Source organism: Lipophrys pholis (assembly GCF_963383615.2).
Source record: "Lipophrys pholis genome assembly, chromosome: 11".
NCBI classification, from domain to species: domain Eukaryota; kingdom Metazoa; phylum Chordata; class Actinopteri; order Blenniiformes; family Blenniidae; genus Lipophrys; species Lipophrys pholis.
The window spans coordinates 28,934,452-28,957,468 of NC_137631.1; the positions used below are offsets into that span (position 1 = coordinate 28,934,452).

At 52.2% G+C, this 23,017-nt stretch overlaps 4 protein-coding genes across 8 annotated transcripts; 2 read left to right on the forward strand and 2 right to left on the reverse strand.

Moving 5' to 3' along the window:
* Positions 1 to 43: 43 nt before the first annotated feature.
* lsm14aa (LSM14A mRNA processing body assembly factor a) lies at positions 44 to 4,613 on the reverse strand. Of its 3 annotated transcripts, none has more exons than XM_080475176.1 (9): positions 4,324 to 4,613; positions 3,640 to 3,803; positions 3,403 to 3,559; positions 2,968 to 3,171; positions 2,714 to 2,893; positions 2,460 to 2,634; positions 2,163 to 2,201; positions 1,830 to 2,076; positions 44 to 1,724 (listed from the first exon to the last, which is right to left on the reverse strand). In XM_080475176.1, the coding sequence occupies exons 1-9, from the start codon at positions 4,442 to 4,444 to the stop codon at positions 1,701 to 1,703; spliced, it is 1,311 nt and encodes a 436-aa protein (XP_080331302.1). In that variant the 5' UTR covers positions 4,445 to 4,613; the 3' UTR covers positions 44 to 1,700. The 3 variants fall into 3 exon arrangements, with proteins under 3 accessions (XP_080331302.1, XP_080331303.1, XP_080331304.1); XM_080475177.1 differs by having other exon boundaries at positions 2,714 to 2,890; positions 4,324 to 4,585; XM_080475178.1 differs by having other exon boundaries at positions 44 to 298; positions 1,949 to 2,076; positions 4,324 to 4,585.
* A 1,133-nt stretch (positions 4,614 to 5,746) lies between these two features.
* Positions 5,747 to 13,581, forward strand: LOC308116777 (transcription initiation factor TFIID subunit 4-like). Its single transcript, XM_080475164.1, has 15 exons — positions 5,747 to 6,780; positions 7,818 to 7,981; positions 8,241 to 8,321; positions 8,666 to 8,824; positions 8,898 to 9,020; positions 9,092 to 9,181; positions 9,429 to 9,617; positions 9,697 to 9,772; positions 10,031 to 10,136; positions 10,471 to 10,640; positions 10,751 to 10,881; positions 11,524 to 11,649; positions 11,736 to 11,792; positions 11,899 to 12,021; positions 12,781 to 13,581. The coding sequence occupies exons 1-15, from the start codon at positions 5,763 to 5,765 to the stop codon at positions 12,955 to 12,957; spliced, it is 2,790 nt and encodes a 929-aa protein (XP_080331290.1). The 5' UTR covers positions 5,747 to 5,762; the 3' UTR covers positions 12,958 to 13,581.
* Positions 13,192 to 16,863, reverse strand: LOC308116791 (BTB/POZ domain-containing protein kctd15-like). 3 transcript variants are annotated; one of them, XM_080475186.1, is made up of 5 exons: positions 16,487 to 16,863; positions 15,341 to 15,516; positions 15,125 to 15,269; positions 14,001 to 14,303; positions 13,192 to 13,910 (listed from the first exon to the last, which is right to left on the reverse strand). In XM_080475186.1, the coding sequence occupies exons 1-5, from the start codon at positions 16,511 to 16,513 to the stop codon at positions 13,749 to 13,751; spliced, it is 813 nt and encodes a 270-aa protein (XP_080331312.1). In that variant the 5' UTR covers positions 16,514 to 16,863; the 3' UTR covers positions 13,192 to 13,748. The 3 variants fall into 3 exon arrangements, with proteins under 3 accessions (XP_080331312.1, XP_080331313.1, XP_080331314.1); XM_080475187.1 differs by lacking the exon at positions 16,487 to 16,863 and adding an exon at positions 15,954 to 16,145; XM_080475188.1 differs by lacking the exon at positions 16,487 to 16,863 and adding an exon at positions 15,618 to 16,145.
* A 3,789-nt stretch (positions 16,864 to 20,652) lies between these two features.
* Positions 20,653 to 22,699, forward strand: mphosph6 (M-phase phosphoprotein 6). The gene is made up of 5 exons (XM_080475189.1): positions 20,653 to 20,855; positions 21,106 to 21,218; positions 21,340 to 21,430; positions 21,936 to 22,042; positions 22,127 to 22,699. Exons 1-5 carry the CDS (start codon positions 20,811 to 20,813, stop codon positions 22,254 to 22,256), a joined length of 486 nt encoding a protein of 161 aa, XP_080331315.1. The 5' UTR covers positions 20,653 to 20,810; the 3' UTR covers positions 22,257 to 22,699.
* Positions 22,700 to 23,017: the final 318 nt, after the last annotated feature.

The window sequence follows — 23,017 nt, forward strand, 5'->3', positions numbered from 1 at the left end:
GGATCAGTGCCCGGTGTGCAGGAGCAGAAACGAGTCAGGAACTCAACAATGAACAACTTTATTATTTGCTCTTCAAAAAAAAAGTCCGCTGAGGCCCACAGGAGGGCGCTGCGCTGCATTCAGGGACAAACACGTGAACACAAAACGTTACCGAGGACCCTGGGAGTGCACTAGAGGCTCCGCCCACCACTTTTATTGCATCAACAACCTTTTTCTGCAGTGTTCATAAGACGGTATGGACGAGAAGTAATGTTTTGAGATTGATGGAGGTGTGACAGAAGATCTGCAGTTTCCTTTACTGACCCCCCCCCCCCCACAAGTGGGCACCTTCCTACCCTCATACAACATCCCTATAGAAATAAAACTTTACATCCATGTTTAAAAGAGCATTTTGAGTTTTCAATCCAAACTTCAGAGGAAAAACAGACTCCAGATCTTTATTTATTGAGGCTGAATTTGACAAAAGTGCTCAGGGAGATTTGACTAAAATTGATTCAGAAAGCCCAGTGGAGAACCAGCAGACCCTGGCCACCCGGACGGGATCCCAGTTTGCCGTCCCAGCGTGCCGCGTTCACTTCCACACCAAATAAACGGTTATGACGGGAACAAAAAGCTTTATTTAAAAGAAACATCAAGAGTTTAACAGAAGCAAAACACAAGAGGTGTAAAGACACTAAGTTTGAGTGAAAAATACTAAAGTTTGATTCTAACTGAAAGTTTCTTTTCATTTAAAAAAAACCCTGAACTTTTAGTAAAAGCAGCAGATTTGATCCAAAATGAGCTGAAAGATCCTCTGATCAGCACCGACTCCAACAGCCTGAAGTACTGCTGGGCACCAGCAGGTGGTGCGGTGATTGTCCCGGACCTGAACTACTGTCCCCCACCCCCCCCGGGTGGAGAGGAGAGGTATTACACCGACCGCTTGGGTCGGTGTAATTTAGGTGAGATATGCAAAGTCAGCAACCAGAGGACCGCCCACAACAAAAAGAGAGCCAATCAGAGAGGAGCAGCCACAGAGGACTGCGTCAGTGTGTGTGTGTGTGAGAGGGGGGTTCACAAGAACTTTCCTGATGTTTTCCAGTAAACTGGAGACAAAGTGATACGATGTTGGATGTTTTTTAATCTTAATGTTTAGTAGATTTAATAGAGAATGAAAACATGGACGACCTCATTTCCTGTGACTGAAGGACTTCATACAAACATGTGAGACATTCTGAAAAGTTCAAATTCACCAAAAAGCTTCTTCAGATCTGAAGAACTCAACCAGAAGCAGTTTGTGGAATTATTTCTAGAAACTCATTTAAAACCTGATGCGTTGACGCGGTGGGCGTTTCGAGAGCCGAGGAGGACTTCCTGCGAGCGTGTCCACGCCGCCGGCAGGAATTGAACCTCAGACTGTGGACCGGGGTGTGCAGTGGAACAAACTACGGTAATGTACGCTAACGCTAATGCGCAACCAGACGAGGGGGGGGGGGGGGGTTGCGGGAATTGAACTGAGGCGCGGAGCAGCAGTAGAAAAATACATGTTAGACTCCGCCCACAACCCCAGAGAGGAAACGCCACAGTCCACTGCACGGCTCGCTGAACCGCCGCGGAGCAACCTTCTGTTTAAAGCAGGCTACCTCAGTGCTGGTGACAAATATACAACTAGATCTTCATCGGTACGTCCACTTCCTGTTTCCCTCCAGAGCCTCCAGGACCTACACTGACACCTTGTGGTCCTTCTGCAATCAAACACAGGAGAAACAGTGTTAGAGCCTCAGGAAGGTGCAAAGGTCAAAGGTCAGGGCAACGTGACCTTTGACCTTTGTGTGCGCGCCTGTTCTTACCCTGTATGCTGACAAGTCTGCGAACTCCCTCCCGGCCTGGTTTCCTCTGTACCCCCCCCTGTAGCCCCCCCCTCCCCCCTGCGGGGGGCCGAAGGACCCTCGGCTGGCCGAACGACCACGCCCCCCCCGGAAGCCCATCCCACCGCCGCGTCCACGGTAACCGCCACGTCCCCGACCCTGTCGCAGGGGGATGCCGAATGTCTCCGCGTTCATCCTCCTCTCCTCGGCCCAGGTCTGCCTCCGCTCCCTGTGGGGGGGTGGGGTGGGGGTAAAGGTCATGATGGCAGTGATCCAGTGACTCCATCACCTCAGAGTCAATGTAGAAAAACTGACCTGGGAAAAGCTGAAGCTCCCGATTTATCAGCTGCTTTCCTGTGAGACAAAACACACAACATGAAGCTCCTACACACACACACACACACACACACACACACACACACACACACACACACACACACACACACACACACACACACACACACACACACACACACACACACACACACACACACACACACACACACACACACACACACACACACACACACACACACACACACACACACACACACACACACACACACACACACACACACACACACACACACACACACACACACACACACACACCGCGAGTCGTCGCAGGAGATGTTGTCAAAGAAGGACTTGGACTTGTCGTAGTAGCAGTTGGGTCCTAGCGGGTGGCTCTCCTCCTCGCCGTGTCCTTCGCTGTTCTGCGTCTCCACGCCAGAGTCTCCTTTGTCCTCGCCGTTCAGCGTCTTCTCCACCTTCTCACTCTTCTCCTCTGTGGGCGCAGACAGGATGTTGTCAGAGACAGGAAGTTGTCAGAGAAGCTCCGCCCCCACGATTGTTCTCCGCTCTACCTTGGAGCTTCAGCTTGCTCTGGAACTCGCGGTCGATCTCCTCCTTGTTGAACTGAGCGTTGGCGCTCTCGAAGTCGAAGTCCTTCTCGAACTTCATGGGTCCGTCTCTGCGCACGTTGAAACGACCTCGGCCGCGGTGCCCGCCGCCCCGGCCGCGGCGATTGGCCGGCAGTCCTGCTGCTGAAGCACAAACAGGAAGTGTTAAAGGGTGGGCAGGGCTACAGTCAGCCAGAGGGGGAGGAGCTCCGTCTCACCTCTCCTCATGTCCATGCCGTCCTGGTGCTGGATCTTTGGAGCTCCGGCGGCGGCAGAAGCAGCAACATGCGTGCGACCGTGGGCGGGGCTTCTGCGCCCAAGGCCCGGAGCCGGAGCGACAACGCCTGCAGCCGGGGCTGATGGGAGGACCGGGTCCAGAGTAGGACTCTTCCTCAGAGGATCCAGAGCCGGGCTGCTGCGACCTACAGAGTGACATCATCAGAACTGACCAATCAGACGGCGGGGATCAGAGCAGAAGGTTCAGGATGGGAAGAACATTTCAACCAGAGAGGAGGAAGAGGAGGGAGAGAGGTGGAGGAGGAGGGAGACAAGGAGGAGGAAGAGGACATGAAGACAGCAGGTTTATCAGGAGAAGAAGGTCATAGTCTCAGACTCTTCGGCTCCAGACGCCTGGAGTTCTTCTCGGTTCTTACCGACTCCGACGGGTCCGAACTGCGGCGACACCAGCGGACTGCTGCTGAACTGGCTGTAGGCCGGAACCGGCGCCCGGTTAAAGAGTCCGTAAGAACCGGCCGACTGGAACGGCGTGGGAGCCGAGGCCGCGGGCGCCGAGCTGGAGCTCATGGACGACTGTAACCACAGAAGAAGAGGAAAGGTGGGGTCAGAGCACGAGGGAGGAGCCGTGTGCGGAGGTGGGCGGAGCCCGGTACCTGGACGATGGCGGGGTCCTGGGGCAGAGAGCCGGTCGGTTTGGGCGGCTCGCACACCGTCAGGTCTTTGATGTCACTGCCTCGGAAGATGATGTACTCGAAGGTGTCATCTCGAGGGGGGATGGGCCGGTCGGTGGGCCGGTCCTCGGTACCAAATGAACGCACTGCGGAGGACAGGCGGGACGTTACCGGGAACTGAGCACAACTGACTGGTAAGTTCCCACTTCCCAGGTTCACATGACAATAACAAACAAGCAACATGGCCGCCTCCATCAGCGCCGCAATCACTGACGGGCTGCTCTTCACACCAGAACATTCTCCACGCAGCTCTGACGTCAACACGTGACCCGGAAACACACGTCTGTCAATAAGCCTCACCGGCCCGCACACAGACGTGTTGCTTCATACTGTCGTCATAATCCGGTGTCCAGGTGAGGCGCCGCGTGACGTCATGTGAGGTTATTTTCAGAGTTAGCAGATTAGCCGGCTAGCAGCAGGTGTGTATGCCGCGTCACGTCATAAAGTCCCCGGATGTGGACCTGCCAGTCAAATTTATTCTGCCGTAAACATTCCGGCTGTTTCAGGCGGGCTAATGCTAACAGGAGCATCAACGAGGTGTCGTTCCCCTGAACGGCCACACGGCCGGCCCGGAGGCCGCGGGCATCCGCCGGGCCGCGTTCTTACCTTTGGCCAGCGCCACGGTGGAGTTCTCGGTGTCGATGGTGTACAGGATCCCCTCGTAGCGGATCTCGGCCTTGGAGATCAGGCTGATCTTGCTGCCCAGGTAGGGCGTCCCGCCGCTCATGGTGAGTCCGGACGGGCACTGCTGACGGGAAGCGGTGCGTGTGGCGCGGTGCGGACTGTGCGGTGAGTCTCTCTGGCTGGCTGCTCGTCGCTGCTCCGCAGCTACAACATGGCTCCCGCCTCCTCCATCAGCAACCTGAGCGCGGGGGGCTAACGAGATTCAGCTCATCGCGAGATTTCAGCGCGCCGTCAGCTCTAGATCTGCGTCGCATAGAAAACATTGACGTCACGTTTGTGGTTGATTCTCACAGATGGAGGAAATGTGTTTACATTCAATGATTCATTAGAAACATATAGATTGTAATCCTCCTTTACACTCACGACTTCAGTTGTTCACACGTTGATGTTTTGTTTGTTTGATTTTGCTTTAATGAATTTTCTCATGAAAAAATAAACTGCAAAGCGAGAAGCAGCCCGTATGAACTTGGATTTGAGAAGCACTTTTAGAGTTTGGGTAAAAACTCAAATTACATCATTTATACTTTAAATGTCCATCTGAATAAACTGAAACAGGCCTGATATTTATTATTAATATTCACATTTTAGACCTTTTTAGAAATCCAACACACTGTTTCAAAGCATTCCTAAAGTTTCCTTCTGAATGACATACATGTGATGTTCTGAGTGTTTGATGTGAATCTTATTAAAGTGAGAGTTATACAGTGTCGTTTCTCTTGTTACATGAAGTGCAAAAACATTTTCCACCTAACCTGAGATTTGGTCAAGGTCAAGACCAGAGCATCCCAAGACCAAAACTACAAGGATCGGAGATCGAGTCAAGACCAAGACCATGTTATGTGGTCTCTGGACTGCTCTTGCATACTACAAAACAAGTCAAGTCAAGTCAGACTTAATTTAACTCCTTTTTCAGCTCGGGGCCATTCAAAAGCAGCATACTGAGTAGTTCAGATAAGATAAGATTGGACTTAATTAATCCCACATGGGGAGATTGAGTAATCACAGTAGCTCTCCATTGCACAATTACTTAAAGACAGGATGGTTGCACACAAAAGAATGGACTATGTATACATAAATAGATAATTAGCAGTGCCAGGACAATATGATATGATATGATAGCATCAAAAAGCCATACAACCTTTAAAACATAAAGCGTCAAACAACCATAAGTCACATCATAAATATCGTAGGTTCAATAAATACTTATCTAGAGTACTGGAGTACTTCCCAGGCCGAGGTTTAACCTGAACTCACCGAAAAAATCGATCTGTTGGTTCTAGCTCTATGCTCAGATAGCAGACGGATCCTACGCGCATGCGCACCTTCTCAGCTACGATTTGCACAACGGTCCAGCATCAAAGATGGCGGGAGCCTCCGACCCACTGGAGGACATGCTCTTCACGGAGGTGGACGAGAAGGCGGTCAGCGACCTGGTGGGTTCGCTGGAGTCCCAGCTGGGCGACCGGGCCGACAAGCGAGAGGCAGCCGCGCCCGCCGCGGGCCACTTCTCAGGGAAAGAGCCCGGCTCCGCGGAGCCGCAACAAGGGCGTCCGAGAGCGGCTCTGACCCCGGAGCCCGGGTCCGGCAGAGCCCCGTCCTCCTCTTCCACCTCCTCCTCCTCCGCCTCCTCCTCCTCACCCGCCGTGGCCGCCCTTCTGCCGGGCGGAGCGGCGCCTCCGGTGGGTTCCCCCGGACCGGGACCAGGACCCGTCACTTCGAGCACTCAGCCCGCCGCCGCGGGATTCCACCGGGCTGCGGCTCCGGGAGCCTCCGCCGCCCCCCCGGAGCCCCGGACCTCCTCACCCGGGATCCAGGGCGTGAACGGCGGAGCGGGAGCCGTGAAGCTTGTCAGCACGCCCGCCGGGACGGGCTCCTCCGCTGCGGCTCAGCCCGCCGCGGGTTCCCCCGCCGTGGCCCTGCAAAAGCCCCCCACGCCCGGCACGGTGGCCCAGAACGGCCTGGACCCGAAGGGGGGCCCGCTGGTGTCCCCGGGCGGCCCCGTGGCTCCGGTCCTGAACCACAGCGGGACCCTCATCCACACCAAGATGCTTCTCCCTGGCCAGCCGGCCTCCGGGGGCTCCGTCATCCTGACCGGCACCCCCCCTCCAGTCACAGCCCAGTCACCCGTCAGCCAGACCGGGACTGGCACGCCACCTTCCGCCGGAGCCACCCTGACGGCCGGGGTGAAGCCCGCCATAAACGGGGTGGCTGTGGTGAGGCCACCCAGCGCTCCGGTGGTGGCCACCTCCATCCAGCAGCAGAGACCTGGGCTGGTGGCTGGAAGCCCGACCCGGGCCACCGTGCCGCAGCCCGCGCTCGCCGTGAGGCCCCAGCAGCAGACCACCATACAGCTGCAGCCCGGGTTCACCATGCCTCCAGGTGAGTGTGTCACCCGCCGGGTCACCTGTCAGGTTCACCATGCCGCCAGGTGAGTGTGTCGCCCGCCGGGTCACCTGTCAGGTTCACCATGCCTCCAGGTGAGTGTGTCGCCCGTCGGGTCACCTGTCAGGTTCACCATGCCTCCAGATGAGTGTGTCCACCGTTGGGTCGTGCGCCTGGTCACCTGCAGCCCAGTGGCCTCAGCCGACTCCTCAGACCTGCTGCGGTCCTTCAGGCTCTTCAATCGCGGCTCATTTTGTCAACAAAGTGAAAAGTTCAGAATCAAACTTTCTCTTCAGTGAGTTCAGAGACTCTGAGGCTCCGTCACCACGGTAACACCGTTGCACGTAACCATGGTTTCTGTCTGATCAGCTACACGACGCGTTTTAGGAGCCAGGAAACAGGTTTTATTTTTTTCTCTAAACGTGTTCTAGAGTGGAGAAATTTGAAAACTTCACCTCGGCTTTGACGAGTGGACCAACAAAATGAACAATGGCTGAAAACGATGATGCAATGGCGCCGCTTCTCGACCTATAACTCCGCCTCCCTCTCTGTGACGTCACTTAGCAACAACAACATGGCGGACTACCTGCTCCAGGTGTAGCTGCAGAAGAAGCTGCTGATGCTTGTCGCTTCAATAAGATGCTGGATTTGTCCATTTCTCAGTTTCTTCATGCTTGGTGTCTATTTCTGTGGCGGCGTTACAGCGCCTCCTACAGGCCTGGCAGAGATGTACGACATCACTCTGAGTTGTCTTCATGGTGTCATGGACGCAGATGTTTCCCGTGTGGACAGAGAACTTTTTAAGAACGTCTTGGAGAAAGAAGATGGTTTTAGTTGGTGGGACTTAGGACCCATCCTGATCCAGGACTCAGACCCAGACCAATCCTGATCCAGGACTCGGACAGGAAATGAAGCTTTCTGGAGTTTAGAGACGTGATCTTCAGCTCAGTCTGAGCAGATGTTTAGATCTTTGTTCTGTTAGAGGAGCTCTTTCTCCTCCTCCTACTCCTCATCTCGTCTCTCCTCCTTCTTAGGCATGGTTCTGGTCCGGACGGAGACCGGTCAGCTGGTCATGGTCCCCCAGCAGGTCCTGGCTCAGGCTCAGGCCAAGACTCAGAGTCAGACGGTGACCAGCATCGCGCAGAGACCTGCCGCACCCACAGCCGCCACCACCATCCGGGTCAGCACCACCACCACGGTAAGACGGGCACCAGCAGCTCCTCCAGCATCAGGGTCCAGGTCCAGACCTGAAGCAGAAGACTGAACCAGACTGGAACAAGTCTGACATGTTTACAAGAGATTGTAGCCAAGAAGCCTAACTCCTCCAACTCCAGAAACTAACCCCTTTAGCTCAGAGGCTAACCCCTCTGCAGACGACCCCCAGAGCTGACCATTGTTTCTCCTGTGATCCTGATTTGGACCCTGAAGACGTATTTTTCCCTCTCTGTTGTCTGCAGGCGCCTGGAGCCCCCCAGACCGTCCGCCTGACCTCCCCCACTCAGACCAGAATGGTTCAGCCTGCAGTCACCACGGTGCAGGTGAGTCACCCCCCTGAGCCCACATCTCCAGGTGGACTCTCCAGGTCCTGGTGATCAGTGTACCAGAGAGTCTTTTAGGTCGTTTGGGTCGTTTGGACACAAAACAGTGGCAATGAGGAGATAAATACTGTTTACAAGCAAATAACACACACACACACACACACACACACACACACACACACACACACACACACACACACGCTGATGAAAATTGCATTATCATAAAGAGGTCAAACAAGATCACATCAAGAAATCAATAATGCTAATGATGAAGGATGATGATGATGAAGGATGATGAAGGAAAGCATTGATGAAGAACTCTTGGCATCTCTTTCTTTACCCAGAAGGCCCTCACAGTGCCCCCTGGTGGTGGCGGTGTCCCTGTAAAGATGGCCACTCCTCATAAAGCTCCCACTGTCATCACGGCAGGCGGCGCCAAACCCGTGAGCACGCCGCCGCCACCAGCCGCCTCGCCCGCCGCCCGAGTGTCCATGGTGTCCCAGGTGGGTTGGGGTTAGTAGTGATTGACAGGTGAGCGTCGTCCCGCGTGACCCTTTCTTCCGTGTGTCTCGACAGGAAATGCAGGAGAACGTGAAGAAGTGCAAGAACTTCCTGGCCACGCTCATCAAGCTGGCGTCCCACAACCCGCCGTGCCCCGACACCTCCAAGAACGTGAAGGCCCTGGTCCAGGACCTGCTGGTAGGACGCCGCCCCCCTGTGGTCGCTAGCGCTCATTACAGTTGTCACATGTTCTCTTCACATGTGTTCAGGATGCAAAGATTGAGCCGGAGGAGTTCACCACGCGCCTGCAGGCCGAACTCAAGTCGTCTCCACAACCCTACCTCATCCCCTTCCTCAAGGTAACGCTTGTTACTCTTACTCTGTTACTCTCACTGTGACTCTGACTGTTACTCTGTTACTCTTAGTGTCACTGTGACAGTAACGTTACTCTGACTGTTATTCTTACTGTCACTGCTACTCTGATTGTTACTATGTTACTGTCGCGCTTACTCTGCTGTTACTGTGTTACTATCACTGTTACTCTTACTGTTACTGGCACTTACTCTGTTACTCTGTTGCTGGCACTATTACTCTGTCACTGTGTAGAAAAGCCTGCCGGCCCTACGACAGTCTCTCCTGAACAGCCAACAGTCCTTGATGACGGCCCCCCCCTCGTCCTCCTCGGGCCCCCAGCCTGTGGCCCCTGGCTCCGGGGTCTCTGTCAGACCGCGACTCAACATGGAGGCCGGCGGCTCCGTCCGGCTCAACACGCCCATTAGCAACACGACGGCCGTGGTACGACTTCCAGAACCAGAAGCAAGTTCCTCTGTTCTGTTGCTGTCTGCTGATGATGCTTCTCTCCCTCCCCCCCCAGACGATGGGCCGAGGTTCAGTCCAAACTGTACAGACTCGCTCTCCAGTCGTCATCAGTCAGACTTTCAGACCTCAGGGTGAGTCTCCCTGTTGCCATGGTTACCACACCCTAGTTGTCCATCGATCTAGTTCTTTAAGAAGAGCTAACATCCACATTATAGAGCATCTTCCTCCCACTGACTGTAGTAACCCCACCACTTGTGGTAGAAGTAACTAATCAGCAATTTGCAGAACACGCACGCACGCACGCACGTACGTACGTCATTCTGAAGTCAGCCACCAGATGGCAGTGTGTCCCTCCCTGATGTCTCAGACCGGTGGTTCTGGTTCTTCAGGTACGCTCATCAGAGGACCGGCCATCATCGCAGGGAAGACGCCCATCAACCTGGCAGCTCAGGCCACTCAGAAGAAGCTGAGCGACCCAGGGGGCGGGACCTTCAGGTGAGTTTGACCGGCAGGAGGACTGAACTCAATCCACCCATCAAACCACTTCCAGTATGTCCCCGGACCCTCCTGGACTCCCAGAACCCAGAGCCAACACAGCAATCAGAACCACAACCAAGTAGAACTCCAGCAAACCCCTGCTATGAGGTCAGGCAGGTTCACCAGAAACAGGACGAGGACCAGTGTGTTCACTGGTCAGCCAGCAGGGGGCAGCATGAGTGCCCAGCCAGAAAGCAGGTCTTGATCCAGGTCTGGGTTCTGGAGGTTGTAGTTGTGTTTTTGAAATCTTGGTGGTCTGACCGGTTCTGTCCCTTGAACCCTCCTCATACAGAGACGACGATGACATCAACGACGTGGCATCAATGGCCGGCGTCAACCTGAACGAGGAGAACGCCCGTATCCTAGCAACGAGCTCGGAACTGGTCGGCACCAAGATCCGGTCGTGTAAAGACGAATCGTTTCTGCCCACGGGGCTGCTGCACCGCCGCATCCTGGAGACAGGTGTGTGTACCAACACCTCCCACTGTGACCCCTGACCCCTGGCCTCAACCTGTGTCTGTTCTGTCCTGGCTCCTTGCGGTGACCCCTGACCTCTGCCATCTGATCATCAGCTAAGAAGTTGGGGGTGGGCGACGTTCCTCTGGAGGTGGTGAACTTGGTCTCTCATGCGACTCAGTCCAGACTGCGCTCGCTGCTGGAGAAGGTTACCGCCGTGGCTCAGCACCGCGCCGACGGAGGAAAGGTAACCGACCGGCGCGCGGTGCAACAGCAGGAGCAGCAGTGTAGAGAACATGGGGAACAGAACGGACTAAAGTGAGCTGAAAGAGATGGAGAGAGTCGGGAAATGTTAAGAACTAAACTGTCTCAGTGCTGAGGCAGGAAGCTAAGGACTTCGCCTGGATGCTAAAGGAGTTAGCCTGGATATTAAAGGAGTTAGCCTGAATGCTAAAGGAGTTAGCCTGGATACTAAAGGAGTTAGCCTGGATACTAAAGGAGTTAGCCTGGATGCTAAAGGAGTTAGCCTGTATATTAAAGGAGTTAGCCTGGATACTAAAGGAGTTAGCCTGGATGCTAAAGGAGTTAGCCTGGATGCTAAAGGAGTTAGCCTGGATATTAAAGGAGTTAGCCTGGATGCTAAAGGAGTTAGCCTGGATGCTAAAGGAGTTAGCCTGGATGCTAAAGGAGTTAGTCTGGATGCTAAAGGAGTTAGCCTGGATGCTAAAGGAGTTAGCCTGGATGCTAAAGGAGTTAGCCTGGATGCTAAGTGCAATTCAGAGTTGCAGAGAAAAAAACCTTATGACTAATTAATATACTCCGATCTCATATTTTCCCTCTTTGTCCTCCTCCTGCTCCCTCTTTTCCTCCCTCTCCTGCTCCTCCTCAGGATGAGGAGCACTATGAGCAGAGTTCAGACGTTCGCTCTCAGCTGAGGTTTTTTGAGCAGTTGGAGCGGATGGAGAAACAGAGGAAGGACGAGCAAGAGAGAGAGATTCTCCTGAAGGCCGCAAAGGTACACACACACAAACACACACACACACACACACACACACACACACACACACACGATTGGTAGAGTGACCTGTGTTTCCTCCTCAGAGTCGAGCTCGGCAAGAAGATCCTGAACAGGCTCGACTGAAGCAGAAGGCCAAAGAGGTCAGTCTGTGCTTCCTCCTCTTCCTCCTCCTCTCCCTGCTCCTCCTGCTCCTGCTCCTCTAACCTGCAGCTGGAGGAGTGACCTTGTACCTCCTGTCCCTCTCAGATGCAGCAGCAGGAACTCGCTCAGATGAGGCAGCGAGACGCTAACCTCACCGCCCTCGCCGCCATTGGACCAAGAAAGAAACGCAAGATGGATTCGCCAGGGGGAGCCACAGCCGGCAGCGAGGTAAAACACCTGTAACACCTGTAGCGGACCTGTAACACACATGTAACGCACCTGTAACGGACCTGAAACACACCTCTTACGGATCTGTAACACACCTGTAACGGACCTGTCACACACCTGTAACCTGCCTGTGCTCCAGTGGAGGAGTAAAAAAAAAAACAGTCTGTGCTTAAGCTAATGCTAAAGCTAACACAGGGCTCAGTGAACAGGAAGCAGCAGCGTGATGTCACTGGAAGCAGGTGAGGGTCTGTAACAACTTCACGTCACTGCAGCAGCGACACACTGACTTCAGCAACTTTACTCTGGAACAAGTTACTTCCTGCTTAGTGACTTCACAGTGGGATCACCATGGTAACCACACTGAGCAGGTGATACACACACACACAGTAAAGCGGGTCACAATTTGCCCCGGGGTTTATTGTGGGTGTGGCTTCTCCATCTGCAGCAATGAGCCTCAGGGTAGGGTGGGGGGTGGGTGGAGGCAGCTTTGACACAAAGACAGAAAAAAAGATTTCCCACCATGCTGTCTGTCTGAGCCTGGAGGGTGAAGCTCGGGGTCTGTGGGGGGTGGGGGGTGGGGGGTGGGGCGCAGCTCTGGGCAAGTTCAGCCAGTCGGGAGCAGATGGGGCAGATAAGGTGTAATGCACGCACACACAGAAGTTTACGTTCAGTCAGAAAAGGAGCTTAAACTCCATGTTGGAGGAGCGGGAGCGTTTGTGCTGGTTGGTGTCTGAACTGCCGACGTTCTCTCCTCCTCAGGTGGCCTGTGGTTCGGGCCCTGGCTCCTCCGCCTCCTCCTCCTCCTCGGTGGCCTCCTCCCGGCAGCAGCTCCGTCAGAGGATCACACGAGTAAACCTCAGGGACTTCATCTTCTGTCTGGAGCAGGAGCGCAGCACGGCGCGCTCGCTCACGCTTTACAAGGCTCTGCTCAAGTGACGGCTTCACCTCCTCCTCCTCCTCCTCCTCCTCCTCCCCTTCGCAGCAGCACCTCCTGCTCCCCTCCTCCTGGTTCTCCTGCAGGAGCAGCTCAGAGAGGAGGAGGAGGTGTGTGTGTGTGTGTGTGTGTGTGTGTGTGTGTGTGTGTGTGTGTGTGTGTGTGTGTGTGTGTGTGTGTGTGTGTGTGTCTGGCTCGTTAAGTTTCAACGGAGGAGTGAAAGACCTGCGAGCCGCGGCGCTTCAACATTTTAATCACAAAACACAGAAGTTGCTCGTCGGACATCGAAAGAAAAAAACTGGAAGAAACAGGAAGCTGGTCGGCGACTCGCCGCGATGAAGATAATGATGATGATGGTGATTATGATGAAGGACCTGCAGCTTCACGTGAACCCTGGACTCGGAGCAGAGCTCTGACTGGAGGAGCTGAAGCATCGTTCAGCTCCTCCTCACACCACGGGTCTGCAGGTTTTTTCACGCTTTAGTGTGTGTGTGTGTGTGTGTGAGTGTGAGAGAGAGTGAGAGAGAGAGAGTGTGTGTGTGAGAAAGACTCTGAGTATTTATATTTCCTACGTTGTGAGATATTTCAGGAGTTTTTCACTCGTTTGTACCTTTTCAGAAAAATGGAATAAAGAAAAGAAACCAGCGGTTTGACTGTGACACACACGCACACGTATACACGCACACACACGTATACACGCACACACAGGGTGAACAAAGTGTCCGTGTTGCAGTGTGACAGCTGCAGGCGGTCCCAGAGCCCCACGGTGTGTGGAGGGTCTCTGGTCCGGCTCTCAGTCCAGCGGCTCCTGTTTGATCCGGATCGGGGTACTGCTGATGGTCTGGATGTGTCTCAGCTCCCTGCACAGGACGTACTCGCTGAACTGGGAGGAGTCCACGCCGCCGCCGCAGGACGCCCGCACACCGAAGCCCTTCTGGAGGAGCCGCTCCAGGACCTGTGGGGCGGGAAGACCAGGTCTGAGCCACCTCAGTGTGGAACCCGGTTCCACACGGTGGCGTTCTGGGGGGGTAAAGGGGGGACCCACCTGCACCGAGTTGAGGCGGCAGTAGCCGTTGAGGGGGAAGCGGATGACGTGCGTGGGGTCCAGGTTCCAGCCGGCGCTCATGGAGTTGCACATGACGTCGCCGGTCTCGGGGAAGACCTCCTCGATCAGGACCTTCTCCCCGCTCAGCGCGATCCGCTCGCCCAGGTCGGGCGTGACCCGGACCACCAGGCACTCGCAGGGCGGCGCCCGCTGCAGCTCGCGCTCCGCCTGCCAGCGCTCCAGCTCACGCACCATGGGGGTCAGCTGGTAGAACCGGGCCTCCTCGTACAGTTGGGGGAAGTCCTGGGGGGTGAGGGTGGGAGCACATGGACATTCATTGGGGGGGGAAGTCGTTAGGAACACTGCCAGGTCACATGACCGTCCTGAGCACCACTGTCGTGTAAACAGGAACTCGCTTAAACCGCTTGAAATCAGACTGAAGCTTTTATTCTGAAAACACGGTTACACTCCCCCCCCCAGAAGCGAGGGGGGAGATGAGTTTTGTGAAGCGTCTCTTGTCTTCAGGGCGTCTTTATTCATCCTGAACAGAATAATAGACTTAATGTGGTACACACACACACACACACACACTATTATTAAAACACACTCAGCCGTGTGTTTTAATAAACGTGTGTGTGCGTGCGCGCGCAGCCTGAGGCCTTGCTGGTTGCTGTGTTCATTAATGAGGCTCTCAGACATTCAGCAGGACCAGAACCTCCAGGATCCAGAGCAGAACCACGAGGTCTGGATCCCATAGTTTATAGTTTCTTTAGTCGTTATGATCTCCAGCAGGAGGGAACTGTACATCTTCACTGGCACAAGTGGCACCATCGTGAAGCTGGCGCTAAATTACAGCAGGTTCTGGTGGTACAGGGGTTTTGGGGGTCATACTGGGGTCCCAGGTATGGCAGTTGAGTGTCATACGGGGGTACTGGTGGTACGAGGGTTCTAACTGTTGGAGGTTGGAGGTTGTACGGCGGTTGGGGGCATGGCAGTCGGGGGTCATTCGGTGGTCGGGAAACGTATGGCGGTCAGGTCGTATGGTGGTTAGGGGTTGTTCAGCGGCCAAGGCGTACAGTGGTTAGGTCATGTGGCGGTCAGGGAGTACGGCGGTCCGGTTGTACCTGGAAGTCTTCGGGCAGCAGCAGCTTGCAGGTCCTCAGGAAGCTGAGGATGTAGCGGAAGATGTCTCCGTCGCGGTCGATGAAGTAGTGCTGCTTCAGGCTGTCCAGCACGATGGGCTCGGCGCCGCTGAACAGTCGGCCGATCCTGCACACAGGCGGGTCGTATCACGGAGAAGCATCTGACCGCGGTGCTGGAGTGTCGGAGGCAGGGCTCACCTGGACTCGGGGAACTTGGTGAGCGTGGCCAGGCTGCTGGTGTACATGTGACCGCCCACGTCGATGTGGACCGGGGCGTTGGTCTTGGTGAGCTGGGCGGGCGATGGGATGCCCTGGGCGCCGAGCGGCGACACGGGTGAGCGGCTCAGAGACATCCTGGACAGGCTCCGGCCCTCCTAGGGACAACACACACCGTCATCAGTAAGAGAACGAAGACGTTGGACTTCAGACTGCTGCTGCTGAAATCCAGGAAAACTCAGAGGACCCCACAGGAAACCTTGAGGAATGCCAGTCTCTCATCGTCAGGCCAGAAGAAGACACGTTTGACGACGAGGATGAAGAGCGCCGAACAGGAGCATCAGGCTAGGAGACCCAAGCCCTCAGGGATAAACCAACCCCCCAGAACCAAACCCCCCACACCCCCACAGGGGCAAAGCTATCGCCCCCAAGGCCAAACTTACTGCCAACACCAGACAAACCCCCCTGGACTAAACCAACCCCCCTCCTGGTCTGCAAACTGCTGTTCAAATCATCTCAAACAAAACCAATCTGATCCGAATCCTCTTTAAAAGCTCTGAGGCTCTGCAGCAAGAACCGGGTCCTGAGCACGAACCAGTCCCGGGCCAGGAACCGGGTCCTGCTCACAGTTGGAGCCCCACACACGCTCCAGACTCCGTTAGAAAACGTCCACATTTAAACCGTCCGAGCCGCGGAACGCATGCTGCTCCGGTCCTGGGCCCGGTTTCACCGGATTTCAGCGGGTCCCTCTACAGCCGGCGGCCTCTCGATGAAACGGAACCGAACCAGACACCGAGGATCGTTTCCGAGTCATTCTGACTTCCAGAATAAATTGAAACCTCCGCAGATCCATGCGGCAGAAGCGCCAAGACGCCGGCAGGAAAATCCAGGTTATATCAAATAAAGTCCTTCAAAATAAGTTTTTGTTGTGAGCCGATTTGAAGAGGAGGCCGCGTTTTGAGCAAAACATCCAACGTTTGCTTTATTTCTGTCAGGTTTTCTTCTAAAACGATAAAAGATATGAAAACGAGCGGTTTCTACACGGAGTCTGGTGGTGCGTTAAGCGCATCGTCGGAAATCCCAGCACTGTCCAGACATGGAGACTTCCGGAGAGGAGCGGGCGCTCACCTGAGAGGACACTGACACAGACGACATGGACAACGGCCTGGGTCAGCTCCGGGTCCCGACACCTCGTCACGTCCTCCACGGAGCAGCAGGAGCGAAAGCGGCTCGTCCGCGGCTCCTCCGCCCGGATAAATAAAGAGGAGGGCTGAGAGCGCAGTGGCCCGGGGCCGCGCACCGCCCGGGGCCGGGATTAGGTTAGAGGGACACGGGGTGGGCGGTGGGCTGCTCCTCCTCCTGCTTCTCCTCCTCATGCAGCCCCCCCCCCCCACATCAGCCCATCCTCTGGAGAAGCAGCGCCTCCTCCTCCTCCCTGCACCTCCTCCTTTCAGACAGTAACATCTCCCCCTGCGGCTTCGGAGCCTGATGACGTCTCCCGTCACGCTTTCCCCCCCAGCCCCCCCCCCCCTTCTCCCCCGGGTGCCCGGGGCCAAATGCGCCATTTCAATTATAGCGCACAGTTAGATGGAGATGTGCGCTGGGAGGCTGCGCATACAAAGCCTCCTCCTTCACCTCCTCCTTCTGTTCCTTCTTCTCTTCATCCTCCTCCTCCAGTAACGCATTAACAACATTTAGGAAACGTTATAATATGTAAGAACAGAAACAATAAACAAAAAGCCGGTTCCTGTGAATATCAACATCAGTACGGCAGACAAAGCGAGTGTGCGTGTGTGCGTCAGCGCGAGCGCGTGCCTGAGAGACCCTGCAGGCAGCAGGAGGTGACAGACGGAGAGTCTCGGATCAGGATCAGGTCTTTGTTTAAAATGGAGACTAAAATTCATCCTGAATAATGTTTATCATTAACATCCCGTGTTAAACACACACACACACACACACACACGCACACGTAAGTTGTATTGTTGTCACTCCAGCACACAGCAGCAGGGGGCGCTCTGTAAGGCTTAAAGGAGACATATCATGCTTTTAAATCCTTCCTTTTTACATATAAATCATACAGTTGTGGTCTATATAAAGCGGAACTGCAATGCTTGGGTCTGAATTCCTCATTATTAGAGCTCCACAGGCCCCTTTTCTACCCCTTTTCTGATGTGCTTCTGAGAGCAACTCGTTTTGGGGCGGTCTCTTCATACCCCGCCTCCTCTCCAGGTTGCAGAGGTGACACTCGGTTCAACGCCACCCTGTTCGGCCATCTTTGTAGTTTGATAGAACAGATACAATTATCTGGCGGCGCAGAAACTTTATAGTCACACATTATTTACAAAATGTCAACAAGGCAAGATTTGTCCATCCAGCCATACATGTTGGAGCCAGAGTCGGACCCGGCGGAGCGAGATGAAAATGACCATGATGCACCTGAAGAACAACGTCTTCATATGGATGTAACGCAATGGTGTGTTACTATATTTACACTAACTTCTCCATCCATGCCCACTACTACAATACTGCCTGTATTACAACGACTATTTAACACAGAAGTTAGATTATAATCTAAAACGAGCACACAGCGCTAACATATGAAGACGGTGCAACTGCTAATGCTAACAGAACAATGACAGGGACGTCTTATCATCACACTTTTTAGCGTTATATACAGCTTACCGAAGTGCTCTGTTCGTCGTCTCCATAGATAGAAGGAACTGACCGCTCAATCAGACCAAGTCTTTCGGCAAATCCTTCTTTATACTGGCGGAGGTTGCTGAAGCAGTCGTCCTTAAAGTGATTCGCGCACACAAAAATGACCTTACCCACAGATGTGGGTACATTTCTGTGAAAAATAAAACTCAACCAGGCACTTCGAAAAGGTTCTGATGCTGGGAGACGGTGTAACGAAGCTTGTGGGTTACTACATCCAACAACCGAACATTTCGACTTATCCTCTCGTAACTTCGGCATCCTTGAGGTTGGACTACAAAATCGCAGCGAGAAACAAAAATGGCGGATTGCTCGAAGTGTTGGGCCCGGAGTCGATGTCCTAATTTGGCAGTTCCGCTGCGAATACTGTGACGTCATTGTTCAAAAAACGTAATAGAGAATAGAAAAATCGAAACAGATTGCAAAATATGACCAAAACAGAATATAAAGATATCAACGGAGCACCTGAAGAGACTACTTTGAACTTTTCTGTACTTCTAAACACTCTAAATATACAACAAAATGCATTTAAGGGCTAAAAAAGTGGATTTAGCATGATATGTCCCCTTTAAGTTAAGAGTTCTGGTCAAAGGTAACACCCGGGTTCCTCTCTTAGGGTTTTTCCACCAACAAGAACCAGGTTCTAGTTCAGGGCCGGTTCTTAAATGAGCACCACCAAAGAACCGGTTCTTTTCCCTCCGTTAACGGAGCCAGAGAGAATCACGTCATTGCGTCACTCCAAAACGTGATACGTCACTGATTTCACCAATTTAACGCTGACAGCGCTCGTACAAGAACCAGGAGACGGACTGTAACAGTGGTTTGGTCCGGGTCGCTCCATCTCGTCTGGCCTGAACCTCTGATGCACCAAAGAGCCAGAAAACATTGAGTCTCCTTGTATCTCTATTGATGTTTTTTCACGTCTGTCTTGCTTTAGTCTGGAGCCCCGGAGTGGCCATAGAGGGAAAAAAAAAAAAAAAAAAACCTGAATGAGCTTGAGGCTTACTTTTCAACATTTCAGCTCCATAGTGACTTTCTGCTCCTTTCACTTTATTTCTGGACGTGTCTGAATCAAAAGCTTCAACATGGAGGAATGGAGGTGTAGAATGATAGAACGCTGCTCTGCAGCCGTTTCCATGGTAACCTAGGTAAACACTCTGATTAAAGTTCTCTTTCACATGAAGCCATTAAAAGGATCATTTTAGCTCTAAAAACGCCAAGCTTTCATTTCCAGTAGTTTGTAGTTTGTTTAGTAGTTCCCGAGGAACCAGAAGTCTGGCTTCATTAGAAAGAAGTTCTGTGGAGCGTCTCATAGCGGAGCCCAATGCAGCCACACTGCATTGTGCAGTGGCCTGAGAAGCCTGTAAAAAAACGACATTAAAAAACTGCTTCTAAATTATATCGACGTAGCTGACTGACAGGTGGAGCTCTGCAGCATCTCGAGAGCCGCGGCTCCGCGAACGCGGATTAAATGATCTCGTTCCGTTGCATTATAACTTCAGGGAACGACTTATTATCTCGTTCCCACGCGTTATTTTTCTTTTTCTCTATAACCACTCTGGGGCTCCGTGTTTACTGTAGTTTTCAGAATGCTGGTTCAGTATCTCTTCCACCTTTTAGGTAGCGATAACTCCAGAGATAACTCCGCCCCCACCTGATGACGCGTCTGGCTCCGCTCTGGCCCAGCAACGAAGTGGGGCCAGCGAAGCACCAGTTTAGCCCCTGTTTGGCCGAGGCTTTGGCGGTGGAAAGACAAAGAACTGGTGCTAAGTCTGGCCCTGGCTCCAAACTAGCACCTGGTTTATTCTGGTGGCAAAAGCTCCCTCAGTGGTACTGGAAGTCAAAGGTCAAAGTAATACCATCCAGTTGTTCTACATGTTGACATCATTTCTCTTTCTAATAGAACAACTTTCTGCATAACAATGGAAGTTAATGGAATGTTTCCTGATCATTGGAAGCAGTTATAATGTGAAGATTATAGGTCCTAATCCCGAACCCTGTGGAACTTCATGTTCAGTCTGAGCTGAAGAGTCGTGGTGAGCTGTGATTGATCACATGATGAGAACATTCAGTGTTATAACAGGTTCAACTCAGTTAACACAAATATCTGTATGTTTTTTAATCAGATGAAGAACAACAGGACAATGACCGTCCTCGGAGTCTGATATCAGAACAAAATCAACCCTCCTATGGAGGGGAGAGGGTAATATATACATGTTTCTGTATTGATATATAGTTCATGTGATGTCGTTGAAAAAAGGAAACTAAGTTTAAAAACAATACAAATAAAAAACAATGAAACAATATACCAGTACTAATAATATGAGAATAGAAAACATAAAAAGTAAATAAATACAATATATATACTATGACCACCAATATCACCAATAATCACTCATCAATAATGATATGTGTGTATTTTGCTGTTCGACAAGGAATAATAAGAAGCAACTTGCTTAACTAACCTGACCTGATTCCATCCTAATTATCTCTCCTAATCTTTTATTATTTTCTGATAATATATTTTACACTGCAGCTCCCACCAGACAGCGGGATAGACGGTGACTTCCGGTTAGAACAGCAGAAGAAGAGGTACTTCCGGTGTGTTAGCTCGTGGGTACCGTAGCTGTTAGCTGTTAGCTTCAAATAGATCTGTTAGGTGGGTTAGGTAAACAGTTCGTTACTTAACCAGTTCGTTACGTAACTAGTTCGTTAGTTTACCAGTTAGTGATTAAAGATGTCAGACTCGGTGAGACTGTCCAACAATCTGCTCCGGATGAAGGTAAAACTAAACGATAAAACATCTGCAGAACTTCCTGAAGCTCCTAGAAGCTTTCTGCTCGTTAACGCAGATTGTCAGCAGCTAAAGCTCGAAATCTGACAAATGGAACGTTTTAAAGTTACGTGTGTGTGTGTGTGTGTGTGTGTGTGTGTGTGTGTGTGTGTGTGTGTGTGTGTGTGTGTGTGTGTGTGTGTGTGTGTGTGTGTGTGTGTGTGTGTGTGTGTGTGTGTGTGTGTGTGTGTCCCCACAGTTCATGCAGAGGTGTCTGGACTCAGACACCAGGAAGCAGCTGGAGGAGGAGGAGAGGAGGATCATCAGTGATGAGCACTGGTACCTGGACCTGCCAGAGCTCAAGGCCAAGGAGTGAGACACACACACACACACACACACACACACACACACACACACACACACACACACACACACACACACACACACACACACACACCCACCCTCTCGCTCTCTGACGGTGTGGTGTCTTCAGGAACATCATGGTGGAGGAGCAGAGCTTCGTTCCCTGTGAGGAGCTTCGATTCGGTCGAATCTCATTCAAAGGTTTTAATCCGGAGGTGGAGGTTCGTCTGTTGTTTACTGTTTACTGTGTTGTTTACTGTTATTTACAGTGTTTACAGCATTCTTTGTTTTTGTTTTTGATGTGTTGTGTTTTTCAATGTGCTGTTGTTTTCTTTAGGTTTTTTCAGTTGTTTGTTGTTGATGCATTGTCTATCTGTTGTTGTTGACTGTGTTTAATGTTTAGTGCATTGTTTATTGTGTTGTGTACTGTTATTTACTGTGTTGTTTACCATATTCTTTGTTGTGTTGTCAATGTGCTGTTGTTTTTTTACACATTTGTTTTTCAGTTGTTTATTGTAGATGCGTTGGTTATCTGTTGTTTATGGTGTTGTTTACTATGTTTATTGTATACTGTTATTTACTGTGTTGTTTACAGCATTCGTTATTTGTTGTTGATGCGTTGTGTTATTTCAATGTGCTGTTGATCGTTGTCCGCTTGTTGTTTGGTTGTTCAGTTGTTTGTTGGTGATGCGTTGTTTATCTGTTGTTGTTGTTGTTTGTGAACAGAAGCTGATGGCACTGCTGAATCCTAGAGAGGACGATGAAGATGAGGAGGATGAGGAACAGAGGAGGAAGATGCAGACAGACGTCACCGATGAAGAGATGGCTCTAAGGTACCGTCGGCTATGTTGGATCGGGGTGGGGGTGGGGGGGCTCCGAGTGTGTCCGTCAGGTTCTCACCTTGTTTCTCCTCGCAGGTACGAGAGTTTAGTCGGCAGCATGAAGAAACGCTTCGCCAGCAAACGTGAGCGGGCGGCGATGGACCAGGACCACAGCGTCGCCACGGAAACAAAGACAAAGAGGACCTTTGTGAAGCCTCAGGACTGATGGGGTCTCGGGGACCGGGTCTGAGGGGCCGGGTCTGATCCAGCCCAGGGGTTTTAAGGAGACAGGGTCACTGTGAGGTCTGGTTCTGTCCATCCTGGACTGGCACCTCGGGTCTGGTTGACCCACCAGCGCCTCTGCAGTTCCACCAGGACGCCACCGGGGACCTGGAAGTTCCACTCCAACATACGAACAGTAAAAATAACTTTATCTTCAGAGTTTCGTCTTCCTGCCTCCAATCATGAAGTTGATTGCCGCTACGCCGCAACCGACTCGTCCAATCACAGGCCGAGAGCCCAGGGGGCGGAGCCATTGAGGAAAACCACCAGAAGATTGATGCGTCGCCTCCGACAAAACACTGTTTATAACCTTAATAAATAACAAGTTCCTAAAGAGAAGTTCTTTATTAAAATAATCTTGACTTCTTGTTCACTGAGGCCACGTTCACACGTCCAGGTTTTTTTTTTTACAAAAACAGATATTTCCTCTCAACGTTTACAAAAAACTATCTCCATTAACATGGAGCTGCTATGAGCATCCAGACCTGTAGGGGGCAGTGTAACAAGAAGCATGAAGCCATGATAGCCAATCAAAGTTCTGGGGAAAAAACACCACGTCACGGATTGTGACATAAATCTCCGTCTCCCGTCTTTAGATGCGGACGGAGAAACAGTTTTTCTAAATCTCCTCGATGGGCGGAGTTTTCAGGATCATTGTTGGTAAAGACTTGTAGCTGCGTTTATGTGTAAATGTAAGAAACACAG